At 45.3% G+C, this 27,993-nt stretch overlaps 1 protein-coding gene across 1 annotated transcript; it reads right to left on the reverse strand.

The window, feature by feature from the left end:
- Window positions 1-48: 48 nt before the first annotated feature.
- TRAF3IP1 (TRAF3 interacting protein 1) lies at window positions 49-27,993 on the reverse strand. The gene is made up of 15 exons (XM_030952312.1): window positions 27,794-27,993; window positions 27,109-27,177; window positions 25,592-25,753; window positions 24,633-24,773; window positions 24,036-24,488; window positions 23,312-23,389; window positions 18,890-18,965; window positions 15,954-16,052; window positions 14,176-14,257; window positions 13,027-13,110; window positions 12,618-12,729; window positions 12,057-12,093; window positions 11,460-11,536; window positions 802-1,025; window positions 49-458 (listed from the first exon to the last, which is right to left on the reverse strand). The coding sequence occupies exons 1-15, from the start codon at window positions 27,914-27,916 to the stop codon at window positions 293-295; spliced, it is 1,983 nt and encodes a 660-aa protein (XP_030808172.1). The 5' UTR covers window positions 27,917-27,993; the 3' UTR covers window positions 49-292.

Genomic DNA, 27,993 nt, shown 5'->3' on the forward strand with positions numbered 1-27,993 from the left:
GAGATAAGGAGAGGAAAGGGGGCTCTGGAAGTGAGAAACAGCAGCTCACAGTTAAACAAATAAAGTTCTTTTAATAGCTCTGCAACTTTAGCATTCAAGTGGATATCATTTTATCCTGCATAATATCGACATCTAAAAATCAATGCAATAACAGTTTTTCAATACATTTTTAGGGTTCTGTCCTTAAACATTCTATAGCTGAACAAGGCATATCTGCTATTTGGATTTTGGTTTTTCGGTAGCAATGTCAGTCAGTGAGTCCTAAGGCTCTTTAATTCCTTTTCCCTCTTCTTCACCTTCTTGAAGACACATTTATGCTAAGAATCATCCTCTGGATTTTTTCATCGTTCCTTAAATTGTTTGCTTTTGCAGCACAGATCTTTTCTTGCTGGTCCTTCATCAGCTGCTCCAGCTCAGCCAGCTCAGCCTTCAGTGGTTCCAGAGTGCTGTCTGTGATGCTGGAAGGGACACAAGGAACGTGATGTTGTTGGAAGCTTTCAAGCCGCTTCAGGTTATTTAATCCTCCAAGAAAATACATTTCAATACCTGAAAGGCTGAGAAGCATTCCATGGAATCACACAGAATTTGGGTTGGAAGGGACCTTAAAGCCCACCCAGTCCCAGCCCCTGCCATGGGCAGGGACGCCGATGGATTCATCGTGTTCTGGTGTGAGACAAGGCCAAAGGAGCTGTTTCACCAACTGTCCTTCACACCAGAACAACTGTTCTGCTCTGGGTTCAATATTTACTTTGTTTCTAAGCTTTAAGGGCCCCTAAAATCTGTGCCCAGAGACGAGCTCACCTCTGCTCCCTGCGCAGAGCCTCAGCGTGCTCCCGGTTCTCCTGGCGCCACAGCTGCAGCTCGTTCCTCATGGCATCCATGTCCTCCTGGATGTAATCCACCATCCTGCCCAGCCTGAGCACGTGCTGGCACACAGTCTGGATGGAGCCCTGGAACTTCTCGATCTCTTTGGCTACCAAGTCTCTCTCCCTCTTCCTGGCTGCTTCTGAGACAATTGGCTTCTCCTAACAGGAGGGACAAACAGGGGAGCATCAGAATGAGGGAAAACTGTGGCTGCAGGCTGAATGAGGGGTGTTTGGAGATTGCAAACAGAGAAGGAGCTAGAGAATGTTTGAAATGGAAGTTTGAAATGGAAGAGAGAATCGTGGAATCACAGAATGGTTTGGGTTGGGAGGGATCTTGGAGCTCATCCCATCCCCTGCCATGGACAGGGAGACCTCCAACTATCCCAGGTTGCTCCAAGCCCTGTCCAGCCTGGCCTGGGACACTTTCAGGGATGGGGCAGCCACACCTTTCTGGACAAGCTTTGAAAGCAGCACCAAGTTCTGCTCCTCCAGGGCACAGCCTCCTCTGAGTTCTCTGCATCAGCCCCTTCAGGATGCTTCTCTCCCTCCACTGTCCACGTCTGGATCTCCAGCTCCTGAAGCTGCTCCTGACAACAGCACTTCAGAGCTGGAACAGACACGGTTACTCCCTGCCTTGCACTCCTGTTCAGGGCTGTAAAACCATACATGCTGCAGGTGTGGCCTCCATAAACCCCACTACTCCAGAGGAATTTGGGCTTGTGCTACTTTCCCTCATGTGCAGCCAGCAGGGTCTCTGTGGTGCAGCTCCTGAGGCCCCTCAGCTCACTGCAAGTCAAACTCAAGAGTTTGCTCCAGTGGCAAAGCCAGCAGGAGCACGAGGATGCTGTAAAAAGAGCAGAGTGATGCCACACTGCTAATACACTGGAATAATCTTATTCCAGCAAAGCCATTAAGGAAAAGCCTGCTGGGATTTTCTCCCCCTCGTTTTTTCCTTCCTTCCAACACTCCTGCAGGTCAAATTCCCAAACCCAGACACACAGAGCTTGAAGTAGAGTTTATTTAAAGTAATTCTGTTTATTACATACCAAACAACTAGAAAGGCCTTTCCCTGCCACCCCAACCAGAGGGTGAACCGATTCCTGGCACAATTCCTGCTCAACACAGAGGTGGCAGTGCTGGGACAGGGAGCTGTCCCCTGTCCCCTCCTGCCCTCCCTTCCTGTGCGAGCTGGGCTGTTTGCTCAGCTGGCTCTGGAGGCTGCAGGGCCTCCTGCCAAGCACACTTCAGCAGCCCTGGGCTGGCTGCAGGGCTGGGGACACGCAGGGATGTGTTTGGGGAAAAGGCTGAGCCTCGCTGGGGGCTGCTGCCCGCCCCCCCACACACGTGGTGCAGGAAATGCTGCATTTCTGACTGCACCGGGGCTCCTGTTTGTGTGGTTTCAGCAGGAGCTGGGCTCAGGTGACAAATGCTGCTGAAGTCACCTCACAGAGCTGGCTGAGCTGTTAGAAACAACACAGCCCCGAGTTCTCCCCTGTTCAGGCCGTGCCTCCCTCGCAGCAGCAGCAGCAGGTGCTCATTGCACCCACCAGCCACAGGATTTTCTGGAGCCATCCATGCCTCTGCTGTCCTCTGGGATGGAAGAGCTGTGATCTCACAGCGTTTCAAACCCTTCTCTCTCAATCCTGACTCTTCTCCTACTCCTTTTCCTGCTCTGTGCTCCCCCAAAGGCAGAGGGAAGGCTCAGTCCCCAGTACTGCATTTCCCACATGGGGCTGGCAAGTGAGCTAGGCAGACAAAGCACCTCCAGCCCATCAGCAGAGCTCTGTCAGGTCCAACAGCTCCCCAGGAAGACATCCCATTCCCTTGTTTTTCCTAAGTGCTCCAAACCCTCACCACTTTCCTCCCCACCATCCATTATCCAAAGGCTCAGCCAAAAAATAAGGAATTTATTATACATCCAGCTCTCTCAGAAGGGAGAAGACTCAGCCAGTCCATTATCTGAGGGTTGGTGCTGCTTCATTTCTATTTTCCAAATGCCATGTTTTGGAGTGTTTCCCAAGGCATTCTGCTGGAAAAGCTGGCAGTCCATGCTTTGGATAAATGCACTTTTCAAGGGATAAAACCTGGCTGATGGCCTGGCCCAGACAGGGGTGGGGAATGGGGCCACATCCAGCTGGGACTGGTCACCAGTGGGGTTCCCCAGGGCTCAGTACTGGGCCCAGCTCTGTTTAGCATTTTTGTCTTTATCAGGGATGTGCCTGAGGGGATGGAGGGCACCCTCAGGAAGCTGCAGACACAGAGTTGGTGGGATGTGGATCTGCTGGGGGGCAGAAGGCTCTGCAGAGGGATCCATGGGCCCAGGGTCAGCAAGGCCAAGGGCCAGCTCCTTGTGAGCCCATGGGACACTGCAGGCTCAGGGAGGGGCAGCTGGGAAGCTGGAAAAGGCCCTGGCAGTGGGCTGGTGACAAGGTGGGCATCAGACACAGGTTGGACTCAAAGGTCTTGGAGACCTTTTCCCACCAAAATGATTCTGTCATTCTCTTTCTCATCCTTGTAATGCTGGCATGACCTCTCCCATACCTAGACACACCAAGCAGCCACACTTCCCTCCACAGGGAAGTGCAGGATCAAAATAAAAAATGAAATAGAAATTAAAATCCCACAATTCAGTAAAGAAGCAAGCCAGAATTGTATGACTTAGATACAGAATATACCTATATACAGATCTACACAGGTCTGCAAACACAGCTCACAATTTGAAATATTCCAGGCTAAAATACACATCTGCTTGAAAAGCTCAAGTGAAACAAAAAAAAAAAAAAAAATTGGAGTATTTTTCATGAATAAGTTTCTTAAAGTGTATTAGTAAATACTGAAAATTAATTCCAGTGTCTCTGTAACTCCAGCATGTTCTCTGTGCAGTTGAATACTTCAAAAGTGAGATTCAAAGGAGAAAATATCCCATCCAAAGTCAGTCATGGAATTACAGGATTGTCACAGATGGAGAAGACCTTTAGAATCATCAAGGCCAACTGGCATTGCAAGAACTGAAACTTAACAACACTAAAAAATCTATTAAATACTGTTTGAAATAAAAATCTAATAAATACTATTCCTACAGGTTCATCATAGGATTGCTTAAAAATAAAACAAAAAAAATTTAGTAAGTGTCTTTGAAACACATGTGATACTGAAGTGTAAGAACTCCCAAGTTTCAAGAAAGATTTCCTCCCAAGGAAGATTTGCCAACCAGAAGGCACAGCAGCTCAAGCTGTGAAAATCACCATCCATTCTTTCTTTGTCTCATTAACACCTGTGCTAATGATCCCAGAACCTCAGAGTGGTTTGGGTGGGAAGGAACCTCAAAGCCCATCCAGTTCCAAGCCATGCCATGGGCAGGGACACCCCTCCACTATCCCAGGTTGCTCCAGGCCCATCCAGGTTGGCCTGGGATATTCCAGGGATGGGACAGCCACGATTCCACAGCTCAGGCTCAGAATTATCACTGTGACGCTCTCAAGCTTTGCCAGGTCAAGCTGATTGTAAATAATGAAGAGGAGAGAAATGCATTAGAGGCTGTTGCCAGCTCCACAGCTGCAGCTATGGGTTAAAATCTCTGGAATGGTGGCAGGAGGTTTCCCCCAGCCGGCGACGTGGGCGGTACGAGCCCCGAGTGCCACCTCTGCTCACTCTGCACAAATGGGGAACGGGAGATTTCCAGCCAGAACCCAAATTGTTCCAGGCTTTTTCATCAGCCCCTACACCTCAAGCAACTCCCCTTTCCCAACAGCCCCAGGATCAATAAATTATCCCCGTGTAAAAGGCTGGATCACTTCTGTAGGCCCAACACGTTTCCTTTCCTTCGTGTTTTTCATGAGGCACCAAGAGAAATGTTTGCTTTGGATTGCTGGAAAAAGGCTGCTTTTCCCATTACCTCAATGGGAGCAGAACACCACGTGGACTCGGGGGCAGCCACCTGAGAAATCTGAACGCAGGAATTTTCTTTTTTAATCAAAAAGGTGGAAATTATCAACAAGGCTCCTGAAGCCACCAGAATTTCAAGAAACAGCATTTGATTACTTTTATACACCTTCCCCTTTGCTCCTTTTTTTTTAATTAACAGGTTTTTAAATATCAATCAAATTAATACAGGCATCCATCAAGCATTTCAATAGTTTCTACAGCCCCTTTTAACACTGTTATTATGTCCCACTAGGAAAACAGACCCAAGTAATCACAGTTTTATTGAGCTCCACCATTTCCCCCACCTCCTTCTACAGGACAGGGCAGAAACTTCATTTTGGACAAATAACTGGGATATATCCAGTGCAAAACCAACGAGGTGGAGTGGGGTTTTTTATTGTATAAAATATATTTTTTTGATCATAAAGGGTGTTTTCTTTTCCTGGTTTTTTACAGAGTCTATGTTTTAAGTATTCTAACTATCCACCAGGGATCCCCACAAGAAACTCTTTCACAGAACCAGGAGGGAAGCAGTAAATGTTAAAGCATTTCAAATGAACAGGATGCTTTTTTGCTGATGCCAGGTATGGGGTTCAGGCACAGGCCAAGGAGTTGGAGACACAATGTTCTTTATCACTGCACTTCCCAGAGTCAGTCTGACCTGCTCCTGAGGTGGAAGGCTCCACAAGAAAATAAAAGAATGGCTCTTTCAAGAGATCTTTTTCAATCTCTTTTTGGTTTTTTTTTTGGAGGGTGGTGGTCTTCCACATTAACTGAAGTTCATATTCAATCCTTCCAAAAAGAGCTGGAGTTTTCACCTGTCCATGAACACACTCCAACCCACACACCCACCCTGCTTGCCTGGGGAGAAGTCATTCCAAAAATCTCCAAATTTGGGGCAGTATTCACCACACGAAGCAAAATTATAGAATCATGGAATGGTCTGACTTGGAAAGGACCTCAAAGCCCATCTCACTCCACCCCTGTCATGGGCAGGGACAGCTTCCACTGTCCCAGGTGGCTCCAAGCCCTGTCCAACCTGGTTTTGAACACTTCCAGGGATCCAGGGGCAGCCACAGCTGCTCTGGGCACCCTGTGCCAGGGCCTGCCCACCCTGCCAGGGAACAATTCCTCATTCCCAATCTCCCATCCATCCCTGCCCTCCGGCAGTGGGAGCCATTCCCTGTGCCCTGTCCCTCCATCCCTTGTCCCCAGTCCCTCTCCAGCTCTCCTGGAGCGCCTTTGGGTGCTCTGAGCTCTCCCTGGAGCCTTCTGCTCTCCAGGTGAGCACCCCCAGCTCTCCCAGCCTGGCTCCAGCTCCAGAGACAAGCCAGGAGATGGTTCGAGCTGAAATCAGTGACAGCAGAGCACACCAATTCACCCACGATGCCACACTGGTGCCAGCTCTGCCCAGCCTTCCCTCTCTCCTCACACTCCCTGTCCAGAACCTCTTCCTGCTGAAAGAGCACCCCTTCCTGGTGAAAAAGGACCTGGAATAAACCTGCTCCTTGTACTGAACAGCTTCCCTCTCCCCAGGCTGTGCCCCAGCACCTTGGAAGACGTGGCAGGCCCTGTGCTGTGTCCTTTTCACTCTGCAGCTCTCCTGGGGGCAACCACAGCTGCCTCGCCACTTTTACACATCCTTTGTGCCCACAGATCCATCTGCTGTCTCACCTGGATTTATAGTGCCCCCACAGGACAGGAATTCCATGGTTAGGGGCACAAAGGAGCCCTGACACCAGGATTATCCCAAGAGTGGCCAGAGCCCTGTTCCTGTGTTCACAGCTTGCAGCAGGACTGCTTGGGGAGCACATTTTTGGGGCACATTTTTGTTCCCTGGAGCTGGGAGCAGCGTGAGGACCCTGGAGCACACCCTCCCTCCATCTGAGCCCCTGTGCTGCTCAGCTGCTGGGTTAAAACCCTATTTTGTGTTCAGAGCTTAGACAGGACACCTTGGGGGGCACATTTTTGGGGCACATTTTTGTTCCCTAGAGCTGGGAGCAGTGTGAGGACACTGGAGCACACCCTCCCTCCATCTGAGCTCCTGTGCTGCTCAGCTGCTGGGTTAAAAACCCCGTTTTGGAGGAACTGCACCAGAGATTTCCCACTGAATTAGCAACACATCAGCATCCACAGAGATGTGACAGAGGTGAAAACCCTTCCATGGGTAACTCCTCCTCTTCCATTTCCCTGTCAGCATTCCTGAGGACACACCAAGCTGGCAGGAGGCTGTGGTGGGAAGGATGAGCCTCCCCACAAACCCAACTGCTGGCATTTCTGACTGCAGCTGCTGAACACAGCACTGTGATTCACTGCAGGGCCTGCAGGGCACGCCCAGATGTGCAGCTGATGGATTCCTGTAAAAATCAGTGACCTGCAGCTCTGCAAACAAACAGAATCAGCACTGATTAGATCTGTCCTCAGCTCTGAAGTGCATCATGTGCCACACTGCTAATTCAAGTTAATATTGCCCAGGTGCTGAGCTATTCAATATCACTTGTTCCTCCCAGAAGCCTCCAAGCTGCTGCTTTTCTGAAGCCCTTTTGGTAGTGCAAAGATGGGAATTCTGTTATCCCACTTGCTTCAGCTATTTAATAACCTGCCTACGATTTTTACGTTTTTCCACACATCAAATAAATGAAGTGGAATACAAAATGGAACATCTGTTTCTTTCTCTGGTTGACATTAGAGGCTTAGACTCTAAACAAATACATTTAGGAAGTTTTTTTTAGGAATTTGTTAGGCTGAACACAGCTAATCAAGGCAGCAAAAATCTTGTGTATTTTCAGAATGACCCCTTTGTTTGACCTCAAAATTGTGTATATTATTTTAAGTTTCTGCACATGCAAAACCTAGATGATGAAAGTCCCAGTTTTCTTTCCTTCTCCCCTGTTCTCCTTTATTAAAACTGCTTTAAAAGCAAATGCATGTTTGGGAAACACAGCACAGAAAGGGTTCTGGAGGAATGTTTTTAACATAAATAAATGTTCCCCAGGCATCAGCAGCTGGAAGGTGTGAAACATCCCTGAGAGGGCACCAGCATTACATTTGGATTAAGCATTAATCCACCAACTTCACCTCATTTCTGGTTGATTAATCCCCAATAAATCAGGTGGATCCATTGATCATTCTTTTTTTTTTTTTTTTTGCTGAATACTGGAGTTAATAATGTATTAACCAAAAGTTCCAGCACTCAGCCTGCTATTTTTTCCCCTCTTCATTTTCCCAACTGGCAGAAGATCAAGGCTTTAAAGACTAATGAATAGAAGTGGGAAAATATTTCATTTCTTTTGGATGTATTGAATAGTTTAATAAAATGAGGGAAGATGAACATTCTAGTGACAGATAGAGGGAAGATGGAATTTCCCAAAGCAAGTTTTCTTTCAAGTATTCCCTGGATTTTTGGATACCTTACTCCAAAAATGCAGCAGTACCATTATTTTACTCTGTGATGCACAGCACAGTTTGGAATAGAGTTGCATCCTGATGGAGAAGATACTTCTGGAGAGTTTGATGGAAAACAAATTAAATAGAAGCATTCCCAGAGGCAAGGCCACGTTGGAAATTTGTTGGTTTTTTTAAAATTTTACTGTCACAGCAACTTCATTCTTGAAAATAATTTCCCAGGATTCAGCTGTGTCTCCAGCTCTTGTTTTCTGAACTGTCAAGTGCCTGTCACACACTCCAAGCATTTTTAATCATCTTTTCCATTCAACTCTGCTGTCAGGAAAACTACACTTCTCTCTGGATCACAATTTTGGAAAACTGCACTTATCTGTGGATCACAATTTCAGAACTAGACTCTTCTCTGGATCAGGATTTCAGGAAAATCACACTTCCCTCTGGATCACAATTTCAGAACTAGACTCCTGTCTGGATCACAATTTTAGGAAAACCACACTCCTGTCTGGATCATAATTTCAGAAGAACCACACTCCTTTCTGGATCACAATTTCAGGAGAACCACACCCCTCTCTGGATCACAATTTCAGGAAAATGACATTTTTCTGGATCAGCATTTCAGAAAAACCACACTTCCCTCTGGATCACAATTTCAGGAGAACCACACTCCTCTCTGGATCACAATTTCAGAAAAATCACACTCCTGTCCAGATCACAATTTCAGGAAAATGACACATTTCTGGATCAGGTTTTCAGGAAACTTCACACTTCCCTCTGGATCACAATTTCAGAACTAGACTCCTCTCTGGATCACAACTTTAGGAAAACCACACTCCTGTCTGGATCACAATTTCAGACCTAGACTCTTCTCTGGATCAGGATTTCAACCACCCTTGATCACAATTTCAGGAAAATGACACTTTTCTGGATCAGAAGTTCAGGAAAATCACACTTCCCTCTGGAGCACAATTTCAGAACTAGACTCCTCTCTGGATCACAATTTTAGGAAAACCACACTCCTGTCTGGATCATAATTTCAGAAGAACCACACCCCTCTCTGGATCACAATTTCAGGAGAACCACACCCCTCTCTGGATCACAATTTCAGGAAAATGACACTTTTCTGGATCAGGATTTCAGGAAAACCACACTCCTCTCTGGATCCCAATTTCAGAACTAGACTCTTTTCTGGATCACAATTTCAGGAAAATGTCATTTTTCTGGATCAGGATTTCAGGAAAACCACACTTCCCTCTGGATTACAATTTCAGAACTGGACTCCTCTCTGGATCACAATTTCAGAAGAACCACACTCTTGTCTAGATCACAATTTCAGGAGAACTACACTCCTGTCTGGATCCCAACCACTTCCCCACCACACTCTGAAGAGCAGGAGCACAGAGGAACCTCCTGCAGCAGCAAGCAGCTGCTTGGCCAGGAGCTCCCATGCCATTCCAGGTGCTGGGGCAGGTTTCCATGTGATGGACTAGGAAGTCAGCAGGTTTTTTTCCAGAATTAGTTCTCTATTCTCGGCGCTGCTAACGCAGAGCAGGGCTTCAAAAGTGCAACAAAAGCCAAACAAGTGCTGAATGAATGTTTCAGGGGCTGAAAACCAGCAATGGGACTCAATGGTGATTGTGGTGGGTCACAATTGGCCATTTAAAAATATTTAAGGGGTTAAAAAGGGACTGTTTTAGTTTGTTACTGTCAGTCAGGGGAAAAAACCCAACCAGAAAATGCAGCACAGGCACCAGAGGAAGCTTCCTGAGCCTGAAATTCATGTGATTGTGTAAATCCTCCCCCATTATCCTGTTCCATGCCCAGTGCTGGACAGGACACACCACCAAAGAGGGCAGCCCAGGGTGAGGGAGTGCTGAGAGAGACAGCACTAAAGAATTCCTAAAGCTCTTCCCAAACTGAGCTGGGAACTGATGATCCAACAGCACCATCTAGTTACAAACCTGGGAACAGGAACAGCTGCATGGCTTGGTCTCAAGTGCCAGCTCAGGAATGAGCTTTGGAGCTGCTGCAGAAGCTCCAGAATCAGCCTGGAACCCTTCTTTGTCTCCAAACAATTCTCTAAAGGCAGAATTTCACCAAGCAGGCAAATGTTCCCATTGGATAATCTCATGCCAAGCAGCCAGAGGTGTTTCAGAGACCTCAGCCACCACAAGAAGCACATTTCTAACAAATGGATGCAATTCAGCCAGCTGGGTAAAGCTAAAACCACCCCTCACAGATTGTGGGCAGCAATCTAAAGGTGATTTCCTCTTTTTAAAAGGATTTCATTTCTTCAGCTCTAGAATTATCCCAGAGGAATTTGGGCTGGAAGGGACCTCAAAGCCCATCCAGTGCCACCCCCTGCCATGGGCACGGACACCTTCCACTGTCCCAGGTGGCTCCAAGCCCTGTCCAGCCTGAGCTGGGGCACTTCCAGGGATCCAGGGCGTCCCCACCCTCCCAGGGAACAATTCCTAATTCCCAAAATCCCACCTAACCCTACCTTGGCTCATCAACCACAGCCCTTGCAATACATGAAAGGAATTCTCTTCCAGGCCTGGATCTCAGCCAATCCCAAACTCCAGAAAGGAGGATACTCCCCCCAAGAGTCAGATCTGCCATCCCAACCTCCTCAAGGTGCTGGAAAAGAAAGGAAAGCCAGAAGAGGCAGACAGGAGTCTGCTCCCAGACTCTTCAGGAGTCACCACTGATTTCCCAGAGCTCTGTGAACAGCCGGTCTCCAACACTACTACAGACCACTCCTGAAAATCATACACGTAGGAAAACCCTAAAATACTGAATTAAGATTAAAATACATGTGATTGGAAGATGTAAGAGCTCATGGAATGCATTCACCTCCCCAAAACATCACGCACTTGTCTAATTTCATGAGACTTTTATCACTGCAGTGCCTCAGTGCCTCTCCCCAGCACACCAAAATGGATTTAGAAACTTTCCACGGGATCAGAAGAGTCCATCTCAGTGTTCTGCCTTTGCTGCCTCTCATACCAGGTTTGTGGTCACTGCTAGATCCTTCCCACACACTTTCTAAGTGATCAAAACAACAAAAAAAAAACCCTACAAAACTCAGCAAAAACAAAACCTACCTTCCCCTTCTCAACTGTGGAAAAAAATCACAAAAGCAAGACAAGACATGACAGAGAAAAAGCTTGATCACAGATGGAATAAAACACATTTAAAGCAAAGGAAAAGGTCACAATTGCAACATCTCATCTCCCAGTTCTTTGAAAGCCACTGCCACCTCACCCTGTCTGTGGTCTGCGATGATTTCTGTGATGCCTCAAAATCCTTCTTTGTTTCTAGGATTCTTTTCACCAGGCCACCTGTTGAAAAACCAGGATTTTTCTAAGCATTGATGGATAGTTAACAGTTTCAAACATTCAGACAATAAAATAAAACCCAACTGTTTCGTTTTTTTAATGCAGACAATTTTTAGAGCAACATAAACAGCATTTTATTTTGTATTTTAAACACTGACACACAAGGTATTTGCTATCCGACCTTTTTTCTTCCAAGCTTTTCTAGAACTTGTCTTTAAATCCAACCTCCTATCTCAAGCTGTACCTGACACTTGAAGAAATGTTAATTTATGAGCTTTATGCAGCATTTTAAATCCTGCTGACATTGAGGATGCATAGAAAGCGTGTCCTTAACACAGTTGTAAATCCAGCTGCACAGGAAAACAAGCCTGGGTAAATAAGTTGGGTTTTCCTGCAAACGTTGCAAACTCCTTCCCTCAGGAGGGATTTTAGTGCTCTGCTCAGCACTTTAAGTGTTCAGCATTTGCTTTAAACCCAGGGGTTGATTCTAGATCTGTACAAATATACATAAAAGCAAACCTACCATGCTTTTGATCCTCAACCAGCTCCACTTCTGGCTCCTACACATGCAGGAAAAGAGCTTTAGTTGCAAAAAGTTGGCATTGCTGTCATATGGAACTATTCAAAAATATTCAGCTGGAGGATATTTCAACAAGTCAGGGAATCATGGAATGGTTTGGGTGGGAAGGGACCTTAAAGCTCATCCCATTCCACCCCTGCCATGGGCAGGGACACCTTCCACAGTCCAAGGGTGCTCCAAGCCCCAGTGTCCAACCTGGCCTTGGACACTGCCAGGGATCCAGGGGCAGCCACAGCTGCTCTGGGAATTCCATCCCAGCCCCTCCCCACCCTCCCAGCCAGGAATTCCTTCCCAAAATCCCATCCAGCCCTGCCCTCTGGCAGTGGGAGCCATTCCCTGTGTCCTGTCCCTCCATGCCTTGTCCCCAGTCCCTCTCCAGCTCTCCTGGAGCCCCTTTAGGCCCTGGAAGGGGCTCTGAGCTCTCCTTGGAGCCTTCTCCTCTCCAGGCTGGACATTCCAAACAAAACATGGAAAAAGGTTCAGTCAGCTGCAACAGGAACAGACCTTTGGCATCTCTGGCAGGGGCCCTGCTGTCTCCACCACGAACTGCTCATCCTCCTCATCAGAAACCTGCTGCTCCCTGAGCACGCTCGGGGCTGTTTTAGCACTGCCGCTCCTGCCAGGGACACAGGGAACAGGGGACTGAATGCAAGTACTGAGATCTATCAGAATAAACTGAACTCAGCTAAAAGCCATCAAACATCACAGAATCTCAGAATCACTGAGGCTGGAAAAGTCCAACCTGTGAGGAATCCCCACCCAGAGCACTGAGTGCCACCTCCAGGTCTTCCTTGGACACTCCAGGGATGGGAACTCCACCATGAGGGGACCATTCCAAACTGGTGATGCCAGAGGAGCTGGGAAGGGTGTGCTCCAAGGAATACCCTCACTCTACATATCCCTCATCCCTCACCTTTCTGGGGTTAAGAGCTCAGTGCTCTCCTGATGTTTCACTCGTGGGGGTGCCGGCCTCGCGCTGCCAGGACGGGGAATCCGTCTGCAAGAACAGCAGGAATGGGAAAAATCACCTTCACAAGGGACACAGTGTGGCATTCACAGTCTCTGAAAAATCCCCTCGCCCAGGATTCTTCTCCTGGGAAGCTGAGAAGCCTCAGAGAAAAGGAAAGCAATTCTTATCTCATTTGCTTCTCCTGTGTTGTGCTCATGTGGAATGTGTTTGGAGATTGTTTACCCACAGGTGATTGTTCCATTGGATTCTGCTGTGAGTTGTTTGGGCTCATTCTAACCTGAGCAGGCAGCCAACCAGCAGAACACCCATTCATCATCACTGGCCAACTAGCCTCATTCCCTTACTTCACAATTATCCTAGTTTTATTCCCCCTTGCGGCCACCCTAGAAAATAAACTACCCAAACTCTAATTAACTCTAATAGTTTATAAAAACATTGGTCTTGTAAGCTAAGGATTGAAGACTAAACCCCTTCTTAGAGTTATCCCACCACCCCATCTCAGGAAGAAAGGATTCAAACCCTCATCTCCAACTCCCAAAGCTGGCATTTTTAACTAAACCACTTCCTGATCCTTCCCCTAAACAGCCCAAATCGCCCCCCACAGTCCCTGGGTTGAGACTCTGGAAAAGAGACTCTGGAAAGAGTCAGGAGTTTTCATTATTATCTTTTTAGCAGAGACTCTGGAAGAGTCAGGACTCTGGAAACAGTCAGGAGTTTTCATTATCTTTTAGCATTTTGTAAGTATCCTTTCTGTATTCTTTAGTATTGTATAGTATTTTTTAATATAATACAGTATCATAAAGTAATAAATTAGCCTGCTGAGAACATGGAGTCAGATTCATCATTTCTCCCTGCCACGGGGGTGCCTGCAAATACAATAACACAGCAACACAAGCCTTTGCTGAGCAAAAAAAAATAATTTCAAACATTCTAATTGAAAACTGAGTTCACCTCACCCATAATGCCATTCTTATGGAATGCACAGAGGAAACGCAATGTTCTCCTCAAAAATTTTACTAAAAATTTTACTCCAAAATTTTACTCCATGGAGCAGTTTATGGGTTGAGAAGGGAAGAAAGGATGGAAACACACCTTTGGGCAGGCCGAGGTGGGACATCAGGAGGTGCTTCCCCATTTTCAGGCTTGTCAGGAGCTGCGTTCTCCGCTTCTCTTTCTATGAAACAAAACACCATAAAAGTGGGGCTTAGCTGGGCCAGGAAAACCTCATTTTTTTATGACAGTGTTTGGAATCTTAGCACTGCACTGAAAAAAAAACCCACTTAAATTTCTTCATTTTTATAAGTTTCTTAATATTGTGAAATTCCCCCCTCTGTGAAATGACATCATCTCAGTCAATGCTTTTGTTTTCCTTAACCTCTTATCTTCCCCTGCTGGGATTCTTGGTTGAGGTAGTGGCTACTCCTTGAGTAAAGTCTACTCAAAGCCTCTAAACTCAGCCCAATTATGTGCAAAAATTCTATAATACATCACAAAAAGCCCAAAAAGCACTAGAGAAGGGCTGATTTATTAAAAAGCACTTTTTCTGTTAAAACTTTTCAACTGTGTTTGATGCTGCTCTTTTGTCATTGGAATGTTATTGAGTTTCTGGCAAATTAATCTGTAAATAACAAATAGACTGATTTTTTAGAAAAGTTCTACTTATTCTGCAATCTGATCAAGTTAGGTATGAAGCACTCAACAGGAATTACATCCAGAACCTGAGAACTACTCCCAGGGCCAGGAAAATTGGGATTCAAAGCCTTGTTGCTCTGCAACAAAATATAACTGAAACAGACAGAAATAATGCTCTAAAAGATCCAGGAAAATCAGTTTACTTCAGCTAATAAACAATGTTTTATAATCCTGGGCTCATGGAGTGGCTGGGATTTGGATCTTAAAGGTCCTGAACCTAAAACATGAGGGGTTTACAGTGCCTTGGTGAATAAAACTGAAAAACAAGATCAGTCAATAAAATAAAGGTTGAGCTTGATGGTAATGGTAAAAAACACTTGATGATTTTGGAGATCTTTTCCAACCCTCATTATTCTTCTCATCCTGAATATTTGGTTCTTAAATCACCAGGGGATCCAATCCAAATCCACAATGAACCTGGGGGTACTCCTCTTACATCCATCCCAATTATACCATAAATTTCTTTTCCACCCCAGATGCATTCCAAAGGACAAGACAGCTCCAAGAGATGAAAGGGAATTCACATGCAAATTCTCCCAGATGGGGAAGGTCACACAAATGTCTTGGCCATCCATCCATATTTCATTAGGCTGCCACAGCCATGAGGCCCTGAAGGCCAAAGGTGGGCTGGGAACACCTCCCATATCCATGGGATCCATCCTCCCAACCAGCTCAAGCATCTGCAGCTGGAGAGAACAAAAATGCAGCTTTTTGCTGCAACTTCAGCTCCTCCTCCTGCACTTTGCTTCCATGGCTCTGTGTGTGTTGTAGCTGGATCCACATCCATGTCTTGGGAGCAATATCCAGCTTGGGGGGGAAATGGAGGAGTAAGAAAGAATGCAGCGATGGAATTTTCCTCTGGAATCCTGTAAAATGCAAACGCTGAGACTCCCAAATAGTTTCACAAAAAGGCAACGTTCAAAGATTCCCTTGTTACAGAGAACAAGTCACCAAGGGATTCAGGTGCAGCAATTGCCTCTTGGAAAACAGAAGAATAGGAAAAGGAAAAGTAATTGCTTTATCAGGGGATGGACATTTTTCATGAATCAGATGTGATTAAAACAGACAGCAGCACTTGGATTAAGTGTAAATCACCTCCTTACATCCATCCATGCATGGATTTGACCCAAACACTCCAGCTGGGCTTTCCATGGCAGCCACCCTTTAACTTTCCCTACCCTTCTGTTTTTCTGCAAGGCCTGGTTCATTTTTCTCCTGCAGCTCAGCAGCACCATCCTCTGAAATCCCATCTGCCACACTCCTCGTGTCCACAGCTCCTGTAACAAAACAGTTTATAGTCAAATGAAACCCAAGAGCCAATAAAAATCCAAAATAAAAAGCCATGCTAAATACCTGCTAGGACTTCTTTAAGGGCTACCCTAGTTTAATAAACCCTCTTCAGTGTCAATAAATCACATTCAAGGTGCACAAAGACTTTTTAAATGGGTGCTGACTGAACTCCTGAAAGCTGAAATATTCAGTATAAACCTCTGTAATTTATCTGCCTCCTGTTGCACATTGATTTATTTCCAATTAATATAAGATAAAACAGAAAGCTCTGATCATCACCACCAGTGTGCAACATGCATCAGAAAGCCCCAGAAAGTTTTCCAACTCTGTGGATTATTCACCTGTGGCAAGCCCACTGTGTCAGAAAAGAAAGAGGGGCAATGCCCCAAAATATTGCTGGCTCTGATAAACTACAGTTTGAGTGCTACATCAGGAAAGAGGAGTATTTTAAAATACTCATTTTACTGAAGTCATTCCCTGTATTAAACTTATCAGGAAAACTGGATTCTGGTGTTAAAGGGACAATCCCATAAATATAACGTGTCTGGTCCTTACAGTTTAGTGCCATATAAAATGAATATTGAAATTTTGGGAAATAAAAGAAGTTATAGGATCAGCTAAGGATCACAAAGTAGTAAAATAAGGCTGCAGTTTTAATGGAATCCAGACAGGGGTTTTTCAGCTGCCAAATTACTCAGACTTCACAGCACAGGAGACGTGACATAAAAATTTCAATTTTCTAGCACCAACTGGAATGAGGCTCCTAAATTAACACACATACAGGGGGGGCGTTTCCAACATATTTAAGGTGCCTAAACAAGGCCATTCATTATCCTGAAAGCAGGACTGATATAACTCCAATATTTTGCCTCAGACACATGGAAACCTAAAACAGAAATCCAAAAAAAAAAAAAAAGTGGGAGCTTGGGAAGACATCCAGCAACACATGATCTCTTTATATAAATTATTAATAATGAGATTGGAAAATTAAGTGCATGAAGATTTTCATGCACCAATTTTTAACCAGAACTGGCTGTTATTAACAGGCATCAATTCACAGGTGTCACTGAATCTTCTGAACAGAGATATTAAAGCGATTTATTGTTTTATTCTTCTTCTTTAGGATTCAAATACCAGGGGCACAAAGCACTGAAAGGAAATTAGGACCAATCAGAGAAATAAGAGGAGGGGGAAAGGCACTGAAATACAAACAGAAATTGCAGTTCCACTGCTGCTGTCTGAGCTCTGGGTACAAGCCACTTTTATTCCTCATCCAGGAGTTTCTCCAGGCTCTTCCTCTTGTCTTCCTACACAAAGGGATGGCAGTGCTAAGCTAAGATTCCTTTCCTCCTGATGTGCAATATTTGGGATATTCTGAAAATAATCCACTTTCCAGTCAGTGTGTAAACACAATATTTAAAGGCTGAACTACAGAAGTTGGTGACACAATGCTGAAGCCCACCAGAACCTGGGCTAGCTCTGAACACTCTGGTAGCCAGTACAGGAGTGGGGAACAGCTGGGGATTGGGGTGTACCCACTGGGGTGTGCCCATAGAGCTGCAAACTGTGCAGTGCACACTGCTACAGCCACGAAAGGAACAGGCAAAGGAGGAGGCTCTTTGTCTTGAGGTTCCACAGGCAAAGTTTACTCCAGGTGAAGGAGGTAAGGCAGAAAAACCCAAAGCACCTCGGGGCAAGGGTTTAAATACAGCTACAAACCAGGAGGTGGATCCAGAAAACCAACCAACAGGGGGATTTCAAGGGTGGAGCAAGGGGATTGCATCAACACTGTGGGACCAATCGGGATAGGGGCAGGAGAGGAAAAAGACACATGGGCCAATGGGGCCTCGTGGATCAGGGGATTTGCAAGGGGGTGTTTCAATCAGGGGTTGGCCCAGGCATGAGTGGCAGGGAACATTCAGGAAAAAAGGCAGGGTCACCTTGACAGGCAGGGAAAGAAGGGCAGGATCACCTTGAGAGGCAGAGAAAGAAGGGCAGGGTCACCTTGAGAGGCAGGGAAAGAAGGGCAGGGTCACCTTGAGAGGCTGGGAAAGAGTGCAGGGTCACCTTGAGAGGCTGGGAAATAGGGGCAGGATCACCTTGAGAGGCTGGGAAGGAGGGGCAGGGTCACCTTGAGAGGCTGGGAAAGAGGGGCAGGGTCATCTTGAGAGGTAGGGAAAGAGGGGCAGGGTCACCTTGAGAGGCTGGGAAATAGGGGCAGGGTCACCTTGACAGGCAGGGAATGGACTAAACAGGAGGGGAAAACCTTGAGGGACAGCTTTAAGGGAAGGTACAACTTAGGGAAAAAACAACTTGGGGAAAATGTAGGGGGATAAGAGAATGAACCATTTAACAATAACTTAATGAAATAAACACAAAGTGCAACATCATAATTGCAAGGAAGCACCTCCACAGAGAAATAATTTATTTGGACAGTCTGGACCAACTGTCTATTAAACCAAATTAAAAACATCTCAACCTTCACTTTGCTCTGCTGTAAACATTTAACAAATGATACATGTCAGAAATAGTTGCAGACAAGTCCAGAAGCTCATTTAGAGAGTAATTACACAGAAATTACCAAAAGCAGGCTGAATTTCTGTCTGCAACTGTGCGCGGGGAAAGAGAGCAAACTGAACTGAATCTCACTTCCTGTATCCCAAATCCAGGCAGGAAAATTGCCTCTTGGATTCACAAATGCAGGCTGGGAGTACAAACCAAACCCTGGCAATAATAAACAGGGATATTTCAGTATCTCTGCTATTCCTACTCAATAACCCTGCAGGATATCTGACAGAAATAACAATATCCTCCCTGTGGTTACCTTCTCCTCCAGGCTTGGAGGGATGCCTTGATGCTTTTACTGAAGGCTGCTTTGATATCCTTGCAGGAGCTTCATTCTGGAAAAAAACCAATACAAAACAAAACAATAAATGGTCAGAAATTTATATAACAGTAGATCTAAATATTGTATCATTATATCTGAAATTTACTTCCTTGTGTTGCTTTTCTAAGCATTATACAGAGCAAAAATATTGACCCAAGAATTGATCCAAGCGTTTATGTTGAGTTTATTTCCCTCACAGCCTGTGGATATTTTTTCCTGGATAAATGCCAGCTGTTTTCTTTCACATGAACTTATGTGATGGAAAAACAACTTCCAAATGGGAACTAAGAGTATCCAACCTTGTGGAATAAAATGGTTATAAAAAGGAGGACGATTCCTACAATCACCTCTGTGTTTCAGCTGCATCAGATACACAGCTCCTCTTTGACCTGCTGCAAAATCTTTTAGACTTCATTCCAAAAGAGAAGCAAGGATTTAAAAAATTGTGCTACCAGGTTTGCCCAGTCCATTACTTAAATGGCAACTTCCCTGGATAAAAATGTTGCCTGATATCCCAAATCCTGAAATACGTTTAGCACCTCCCGAGATCTCCTTCCTTATGTGCTTTATTTTTTCCAGTTTTCATGCAAGATTTTTTGTCAGCCCTGCTGATCACCATTAAGGTTGGAAAAGACCTCCATTGATAACCTGAGAATCACAAATTCTGCTGTTTTTTGCCATCAAAGAATAGTTTGAGTAGAAGGGACCTTAAAGCTCATCCCCTTCCACTCCCTGGCCTGGGCAGGGAATCCTTCCACCAGAAGTGTTTTTGCTCTTTACAAATTCTGGCATGTTCTAAGGAAAACCAGACAGAATTCCAATCTTGAAGTGGTTCATCTTAATTTTAATTCTCCATAATAACCTCCACAAGCCCAACACTATGGAAGAAGGGGAAAGAAAGCTCTTATCCCATCAGGAGCACATCTGGCACACTGCAGCCCCAGCAGCTCTCTGGGTGAGGTCATTATTAGCACAGGTGGGGAGGGGGCTGCCAATAGGTGCTGAGGCTGCTGCAAGAGGGGATTTGGTCATTTATTTATGTGGCTACAAAGAGAATTTTTGTGGAGCCACATGTGCAGCCTGGCAGCAGGTGCAGGGTGAAAGCTGACGTTTACTCACTATGGCAGCACACCAAAACAGAAAGCCCACAATATTTATGATTGGGGGGGCTTTCCAAAGGGAGATAAAAGAGGTTATTCCCCTTCAAGACTTTGAAAAGCAGCCACCAGAGCCATTAAAGGGAAATCTTGCACTTCATCTCACACCACGCTGGAAAAACACATTACAGCAGAATCCTTGATGGATGCATGCACGCTTCCCAGTCCTGAGTAATTATGTTTCCACGTGGAGAGGATCCAGAGCCTTCTGCAAACCATCCAGGCTGCTGCTTTGTCCTCATTATTAACCTTTAAAGAGGCTGAATTTCACTTTAAGACAGAAGAAAATGTTTGCTGGTGTTTCAGAGCTCATTACAAAATAAGCCACTGTGATTCCCCCCTGTAATTCATCAGCTCTACTGATGGTTCTCTAATAATAAATAAGAATTAAGTCTGTGAACAGCAATTTCATTCCATCAACCCTCCACAGTACTTTTCTTCTAATTAAATCCACAGTGCCAGGAGGTATCTTTCTACCTCTACAATAGAAAGTGTGCAGGTATAATTTTATATAAATAAACCACATACAAGGAAAGATCTCCACTTGCTGAGGCCAGTTTGAGTGCTGTGCTGATAAGATTTGTTAGGAAAATATCAATCAATTCTCTTTTCCTCATCTAAAATCTCAGAAGATGATGTTCTATTGCTATTAGATTGTGCAAATTAAAACTGCTCAAATATAAAGAGATGAGGAAAATCTCTGTTTTAAAAGCAATTTAAAGGATGGATTTCTGGTGTAGTGACACCAAAGAGAAAGGGACACTCCCAGCTCCAGAACAGAAATGGTTTAGCCACATCCTGCAGATTTCCATGAAGTGATTCTGCTGTCCTTTTTTTAATCCCACAGTTTTCATTACATAACCTAACGAAGTTCCAAGAGGAACAGAAGTTCATTAGGCAGGACTTAGAGGCTGCTTGAAGTGACCACTTCCAGAGCAATGGGGTTTTCAGGGCAAATGCAAACCCATTCTGCAAGTGGCCAGAAATGACAGGATATTACAGAAAGCTCTAGCCAAGAGCTCCAGCTGCCATGGGAAACATGGAAGAGACTTCTCCAAGGTGTTTGGCCTCAGGGGGAAATGATTTACCTGTTCTGCAGGCACTTCCAGCACCAGATGCTCTGTGACCTCCCCCACCTCCTGTCAAGTCTAAACAATAATGATCTTTATTATTTAGAAGGTCCAAAAGGCCATTTTAAATCTGATTTTTCCCTGAGATGGACTGAGAGTGAACAGAACACGACTCAACCCTGATCCCAAACTGCAGGATGCAAGAGCCAGCCTTGAGGCAGCTTCTGATTGCCATGTGGTAGCCAAATGTCTCTTAATTCCTACTTATCCCTGCTTTCTTCTAGCTCCAGAAAATTATGGATACCCGTGTGATGACTACTGCACACTGGGTAACACAAAGAGTTTCTTTAGCAACAGAAAAATTACATTTAAATTATTAAAAAAGTCAGTATTAAGTAATTTGAAAGCTGGCATCAATAATTAGCAGCAAGAAAAACTGAGATTTGCATAGAGAAAATCTCATTAGGCAAAGTCAGGGACTAAACTTTAAGTGACAGATTTGCTGTACATGTAGAATACTAAAAAAAAATCTAAATGGATCTGTTCTCTAAAGTAAATGCAGTAAAAAGTTAAGAGATTAATCCTGAGGGGAAAAAACAGTGAATGACTTGTGGGTACTGCCTCAAACTGTTTCACTTCTATTATAATGAATAGATATATTCTGTAACTTTCTATAGAAAAAAAATACATGTAAAAAGCTAAAGAGAGATGCTGAAGATTTGTTAATTCTGCAACAGAGACCACAAAATAAGATTCATAATCCTTCATGCACACAGAAAGTTGTTTGCCTTCTTTTGAATCCATTTTGTTTCCCTGCCATGTGACTCAGGTGGAGCCACAGTGGTTAAATTGGGGTAAATCCCTGGAAATAAAGGCTGGGAAACTCCTGGGAAGACCAGAAGATCAACCCCACTCCATGAGATGCAATTTCCAATGATTTCCTGCTGGAGTTCCCTCTAAATCACTTTGTGCAGCTATCCCAGCTCCCAAAATTCACTGGGCACGTTTTCCTGTCACCTCTCCCTTCCCCAGCTTTGAAGTTCTGACATTTGTCATGCTCTGCTCTCAGGTTTGTGTTTTCATCATCTCAGAAACGAGCAGCCTCCCTTGTTACGCAGGCAGGCAGAGGCAGGAATGTCCTCTGGATCTCAGGTAATAATTCCAAAGCCTTGGAATCCCTCCCAAAAGCACTTAGGAGGGGAAATGAAACTTTACTGCCCTGCTGCATTATTGTGGTGCCCAAGAGCACGATGAGAGCTTGGGATGAGGCTCAGAATTTCCATTAGAGACCCAATTTGCAGGAAGTTTGACTTGGCCACGAATATTTGCTGGAGGCTAAAACAAAAACCAAAAAACTCTTTTATAAGCTCTCCCTCCCAGTGCCAATAACTTAAAGAGTTTGGTTGGACTGGAGTCAAGGAAGAGCCATAAATTTGTCATCTCATGGGGGAAGGCACAATAATGACAGTGGGCCCAGAGAGTCCTGCTAGAGTTGGGATCCTGCCTGCTTTTTCCTCAGCCTGTGCTGCTTTAGCTTCATTTACTGAAGTCTCCCCCTTTAAACATTTGGCCACGTGGCTCCATAATTCCCCAAACTGCCTCAGGTCATCAGGAAGCAGCAGATGGAGGCGCAGTGGTGACACAAGCAGCAGCTCCTGTGCAGAGCTGCTCCTCCAGCTGCAAACCATGGAACCTGAAACAACACTGCACTCCTCCTCTTTCCAAAACAGTCACTTCTGCTAAAATTCAGAAACAAATACAAAAACCCTATCAGCTTTCCATGAAAGATTCTGAGGAATGAAGAAAACTCATGGCAGGGGGTTGGAAAAGATGAACTCTAAGGTTCCTCCCACCCCTAACCAGTCTGTGATCCTAAGTGTCCAAAATATGAATACACAGAAATAAAATCTGCAAAATAAAATAAACTGAGTAGACTTTTTTTTTTTGGTCCAAGCTCAGAGAAACTTTTAATAAATAAACAACAACAAAAAACCCCAGGGAAGCCTCTATTTCATGTATTACCCAGCCCTAAAACTTGCCATTTACCCACCTTTCAACCCTACATTGTTTTTGAGCAGATTCCCAAATCAAAATGCAACACTTGGGTTATTCCTACCTCCTCCATTACTAACCTCAGTGTCTGGCTGGCACTTGCTGTCTTTAGTTGGCCTCTGTGGTTTTCTGTGCATGGATTCTTCAGAATCTGAGGGCTGGAAAGAAATGAACTGGTTTAGATTCAGGAGAAGCATCAGTCCTGAATTTCTACCAACAGAATAGAAAGGCAGAATAGGAAATCTTTAGAGAAATAGGAAATAGAAGAGTAACAAAAAGAAAGGCAATGAAGAGGTGGCTCTCAGGGCAGTTTAGGGCCTATAATCCTTAGAATATCCAGGAATCCTAAACTGGTTTTGGGTTGGAAGGGACCTTAAAGACCATTCAGTCCCAACTCTGAGAAGGTCTCCAGCACCTGCAGGGAGCCAACAAGAAAGATGGAAAGGGACTTGGATAAGGGCCTGGAGGGACAGCACACAGGGAATGGCTTCCCACTGCCAGAGGGCAGGGATGGATGGGATATTGGGAATTAGGAACTGTTCCCTGGGAGGGCACTGAGGCCCTGGCACTGCCCAGAGCAGCTGTGGCTGCCCCTTAATCCCTGGCAGTGCCCAAGGCCAGGTTGGACACTGGGGCTTGGAGCCGCCTGGGATAGTGGAAGGTGTCCCTGCCCATGGCAGGGCTTTGGAACAAGGTCTTTTCCTGCTGGAAGAGCAGGAATACAAACATGGAAGGCCACTGGAACAAACACAGTCCCATCCACAGTGTGGGGAAAGTTCTTCCCCAAAATAACACTTCAATTACCTTTTTCTCTGCTTTCTCCTTCCCATGTTCCCTGAGGTGCTCCCCATCTTTTTCTCTGTCCCGATCTTTTCTTCTCTCTCTGTCTTTCTCTCCTTCTCTTTCCCTGGCCTTGTCTTTGTCTCTTCCTTTCAGCCTGTCCTTTTCTCTTCCTCCCTCATGTCTTTTCTCTCTTTCCTGTCCTTTATCTTGCCTGAGGTCCTCTCCTCGCTCTGGGTCTCCTTTTCCTTTGGTTTTTTCTGTTTCTCTTCCTTGCTTGGTTGTTCTGCTTTTGCCTCCTTCCCTCTCTTGTTTTTCTCCTTCCTTTGAGGTGTCTCTTTCAGGTTCTTTGTGCCTCTCTTCATTATTCTTCTGTTTATCCCTCTCCTTTTCTCTTTCTCTGCTCTCTTTCAAATCTCCCTTGGGTTTTCTGTCTCTGCTGGGGCTTCTCTCTTTAATTTCGGTGTCTCTCCTGCTCTAAAAAGAAAGCAAACACCAAAAATTAATTCCAACACAAGGCAACTCAATCACACAGTGCCTCTGCAAACACAAAAATGCTAAAAATACCCCAAACAAATAAATCATGGTACCCCAGTACCCCCCAAAAAATGCCAATGCTACCTCTTTATCCTTATGGCTTTTTTGTTCTTCTGCTTTGGGCTCTCTGCTTTCTTTATGTTGAGGTTTAGAGGGTGGAGGTTTCCCCTTAGCATCAGCTTTTTCCCCAGCCAAGACTCTTTTTACAGCAGCATCACTGGACAGCTGCAAGGAACAGAAAAACACCGCTGAAATGAGTAAATTGTTTCATTACATAATTAATGTAGCAATTATTATTTTAAGAATGCAACAATTCAGTGTAAAAACATCATAATTCCATGAAAGAATGCAATAATTCTGTGTAAGAACAGGCTCTGCAGTTGTTTTTAACCAGTTATCAAATGTCTCCATTATTGTATTTCCATAATCAAAAAAGCACAGTGGAAGAATGACTTTCATTCCACAATTAAGAGATTTGACTGAAAGCAGATAAAGCCAAAGGTAAGCAACTGCTTGTATAAGTAACGCATCTGTATCCCAAAATTTTAAAGGTTCTGGGGCTTCATTTTGTGCTTCAAATCTAAGAAATGTTATTAGAAGACAAACAAATAAAGTGAACAACAGTGAATGATAAAACCTTTAATATTCAGAATGCATTTGTGTGGGAAGCTGGCTCAAATCTTGCTAAAGATCATGAACTCTCTACCTGCTGCTGCTAAGGGGTGACAAAATGTTTCTGCTGTGCAATTAATCACAGCAGAGGGATAATTAAGACACAGAATCATTTGGGTTGGACAAGATCTCCAAGGTCACAGAATCCAAGCTGTGACTGATCCCCAAAGCTCTGAGTGCCACATCCAAGTTTTCCTTGGACACCCCCAAGGATGGAGACTCCAAACCTCCCTGGGCAGCCCCTTCAATCTCTGAGCACCCTTTCCATGGGGAAATTCCTGCTGCTGTCCACCCTGAGCCTGTCCTGAGGCTGTTCCTCTCCTCCTGTCCCTGTTCCCTGTGTGCATGAAATCTGTGCCATTCTGTCCTACCTTGTTCAAGCAGCACTTCCCAATTGCCTGCAGGAATTCATTGGTTTTCTCAGGCTCGTGTCCAGCCACAACTCGTGCTGGTTTCACTGACAGTGGCTCTCCTGTCACCATCACAACTGCATCAATGGCCTTCTGAAGGAAGTTGATTTTGGAATCCTTATCCTGGTAAAACAGCAATTAAGAGAAACTTTTATCTCCACAATTATTATCATGATTGTTCTATTTTCACAATTCTGCTTCACAAACAACCTGCCCCAACTGCCCTTCAATAGAGATGATGTCTTCCAGCGATTACATAAAATCAGAAGTAAAAAATAAGAGACCAAATAAACGAAGTAAAGCCAAATGAAATTTCACAGAAGTCCTCACAATTAAGGAATCCTCATGATTTCAGTCCTCCTTACAGCTCTCTCCTATTGATTACTCAGATAAAAATTATTCTCCTGATCTTCTACAACTCCAAAAGAGATCACAGCAAGGAAGCAGCCGAAATCTTCCTCCTGACCAGTTTTTGGAAGAGGAACTCAAGGTTGAGACATTTTTTCCCCACAGTCCAGGATTTTTTGATCTCCTCTGCCTGAGCTCTGGGAAAACCCCATGGACTCATGGCCTGTGAAAGAAATGTGTGACAGAAATTCTCAGAGAAGTAGCAGCACACAGATGCAGCAAAGACCTGCTCAGGAGCTGCTGGGAAATTTGATTTTTGGGCCAACAAGGACACTATCAAAAAAAACCCAACAATTCAGTTATAAATGACTTAATTTTAGTTATCCTGACAGCAGCAGGAGCAGTCACAGCAATAAACACATGGATTAATCAGTGACTAAAATGTGCAAGAGCTGGCTGGAGGGATGAGAAGTCAGAGCTCACACTTCAGTTGCTATGTTAAACAAACACCATGGGATCAGCTGCCTAAGTGGCAACACACAAAAACTGCTTTGTTTGCCAGGAATCAGCAACCAAAGCTCCCAAATCAGGCTGGGAGTTGGGGAACTCTGCATCAGCTCAGCCAAAAATCACGGGGAAGCAGCAAACAGAGAGAGTAAAGTCACCCTTGGACTTAAGAAAAGGAGTTTTCAGTAATAGCATTAACCTCCTCCTTCAGTAATCAGCCAGTTTTATACTGCAATAAAGCTCCTGTGGAATGCATATCCTAGACAGGTGAGTCCTGGGATATTAAACACAGATATTTAATACTTGATTACATAGATATTTAATGTATATATCTATATACCATATAGATATGTGTTTGTATGTACACACATATAGAGCAGTAAGTTTAGGGACATGGATTCTCTTGAGAGACCACAGAACTTTTTAAAACCAAAAATTTGCACACCGATCTATAGGTGTTCACCCCATGGAAAGTATAATTTAACCCACTGGCAGAAAACTTGAACTTCTTCACAAAAATAACAACAGCTCCTTGGTGCTGAACACAGAGAAGACCAAAAGAACCTTGTGGCAAGTTGCAAAAAACACCGAAAGCTGAATAAATAAGGAAGTCCCATGCCCACCTTGACATTATCTGACTTCAACTCGAAATCTGTGTAAAGTCCTCGCAGGAAACCCGTCACTCTGATCACCTAAAAACAGAAGAAACGGGGTAAGCCAAGAACATTTAAAGCTCAATAAACCCTTTGGGGCAGCAGGAAATGTGTCCTTCATGGAAAGGGGGGTCAGGCATTGGAGTGCAGTCCCCATGCCCGGCGGTGCCCAGGGAAGGCCTGGACGTGGCACTCACTGACACGGTGGGCATCGGGCACAGGCTGCGCTCAGACATCCCGGGGGGCTTCTCCAACCTCAGCGATTGCGGGATTCTCTGATATTTCACCATCCCAGTGAAATATCAGAGAATATCAGAGAAGTGTCCAACCTGGGACACTTCCAGGGGCAGCCACAGCTGCTCTGGGCACGCTGTGCCAGGGCCTGCCCACCCTCACAGGGAACAACTCCTTCCCAAAACCCCGCCTAACACTATTCCTACCGTTTCATTTCCCACCCCAAACCCCCAAAACCACCCTAATACCATCCCCAAACCCCCAAATCCCACAAAACCCCGTGATTTCCCACCCCAAACCCCCCAAATCCCACAAAACCCCGTGATTTCCCACCCCAAACCCCCGTGATTTACGCAGCGCTCCGGGCACGCCCCACACAGCCGGGGGAGGCCCCGCGGGTGCCTCAGCCCCACACACCCACCTCACTGATCAGGTCGTGCAGGTAGCGGAAGGGCGGCTTGCTCAGCAGCGCGTCGGTGAGCGGAGGCTTGCGGATCACCTGCCCCAGGGTCTCCCGCGTTTGCCGCGACACCGCCTCGTTCATCGCGGCCGGGCCGGGCCGGGCCGGGACTCGAACCGGGAGCGCGGCGGGACCCGCCCGCCCCCGGCCCCCGCTCGGCG

This window comes from Camarhynchus parvulus, chromosome 7, assembly GCF_901933205.1.
Source record: "Camarhynchus parvulus chromosome 7, STF_HiC, whole genome shotgun sequence".
NCBI lineage: Eukaryota > Metazoa > Chordata > Aves > Passeriformes > Thraupidae > Camarhynchus > Camarhynchus parvulus.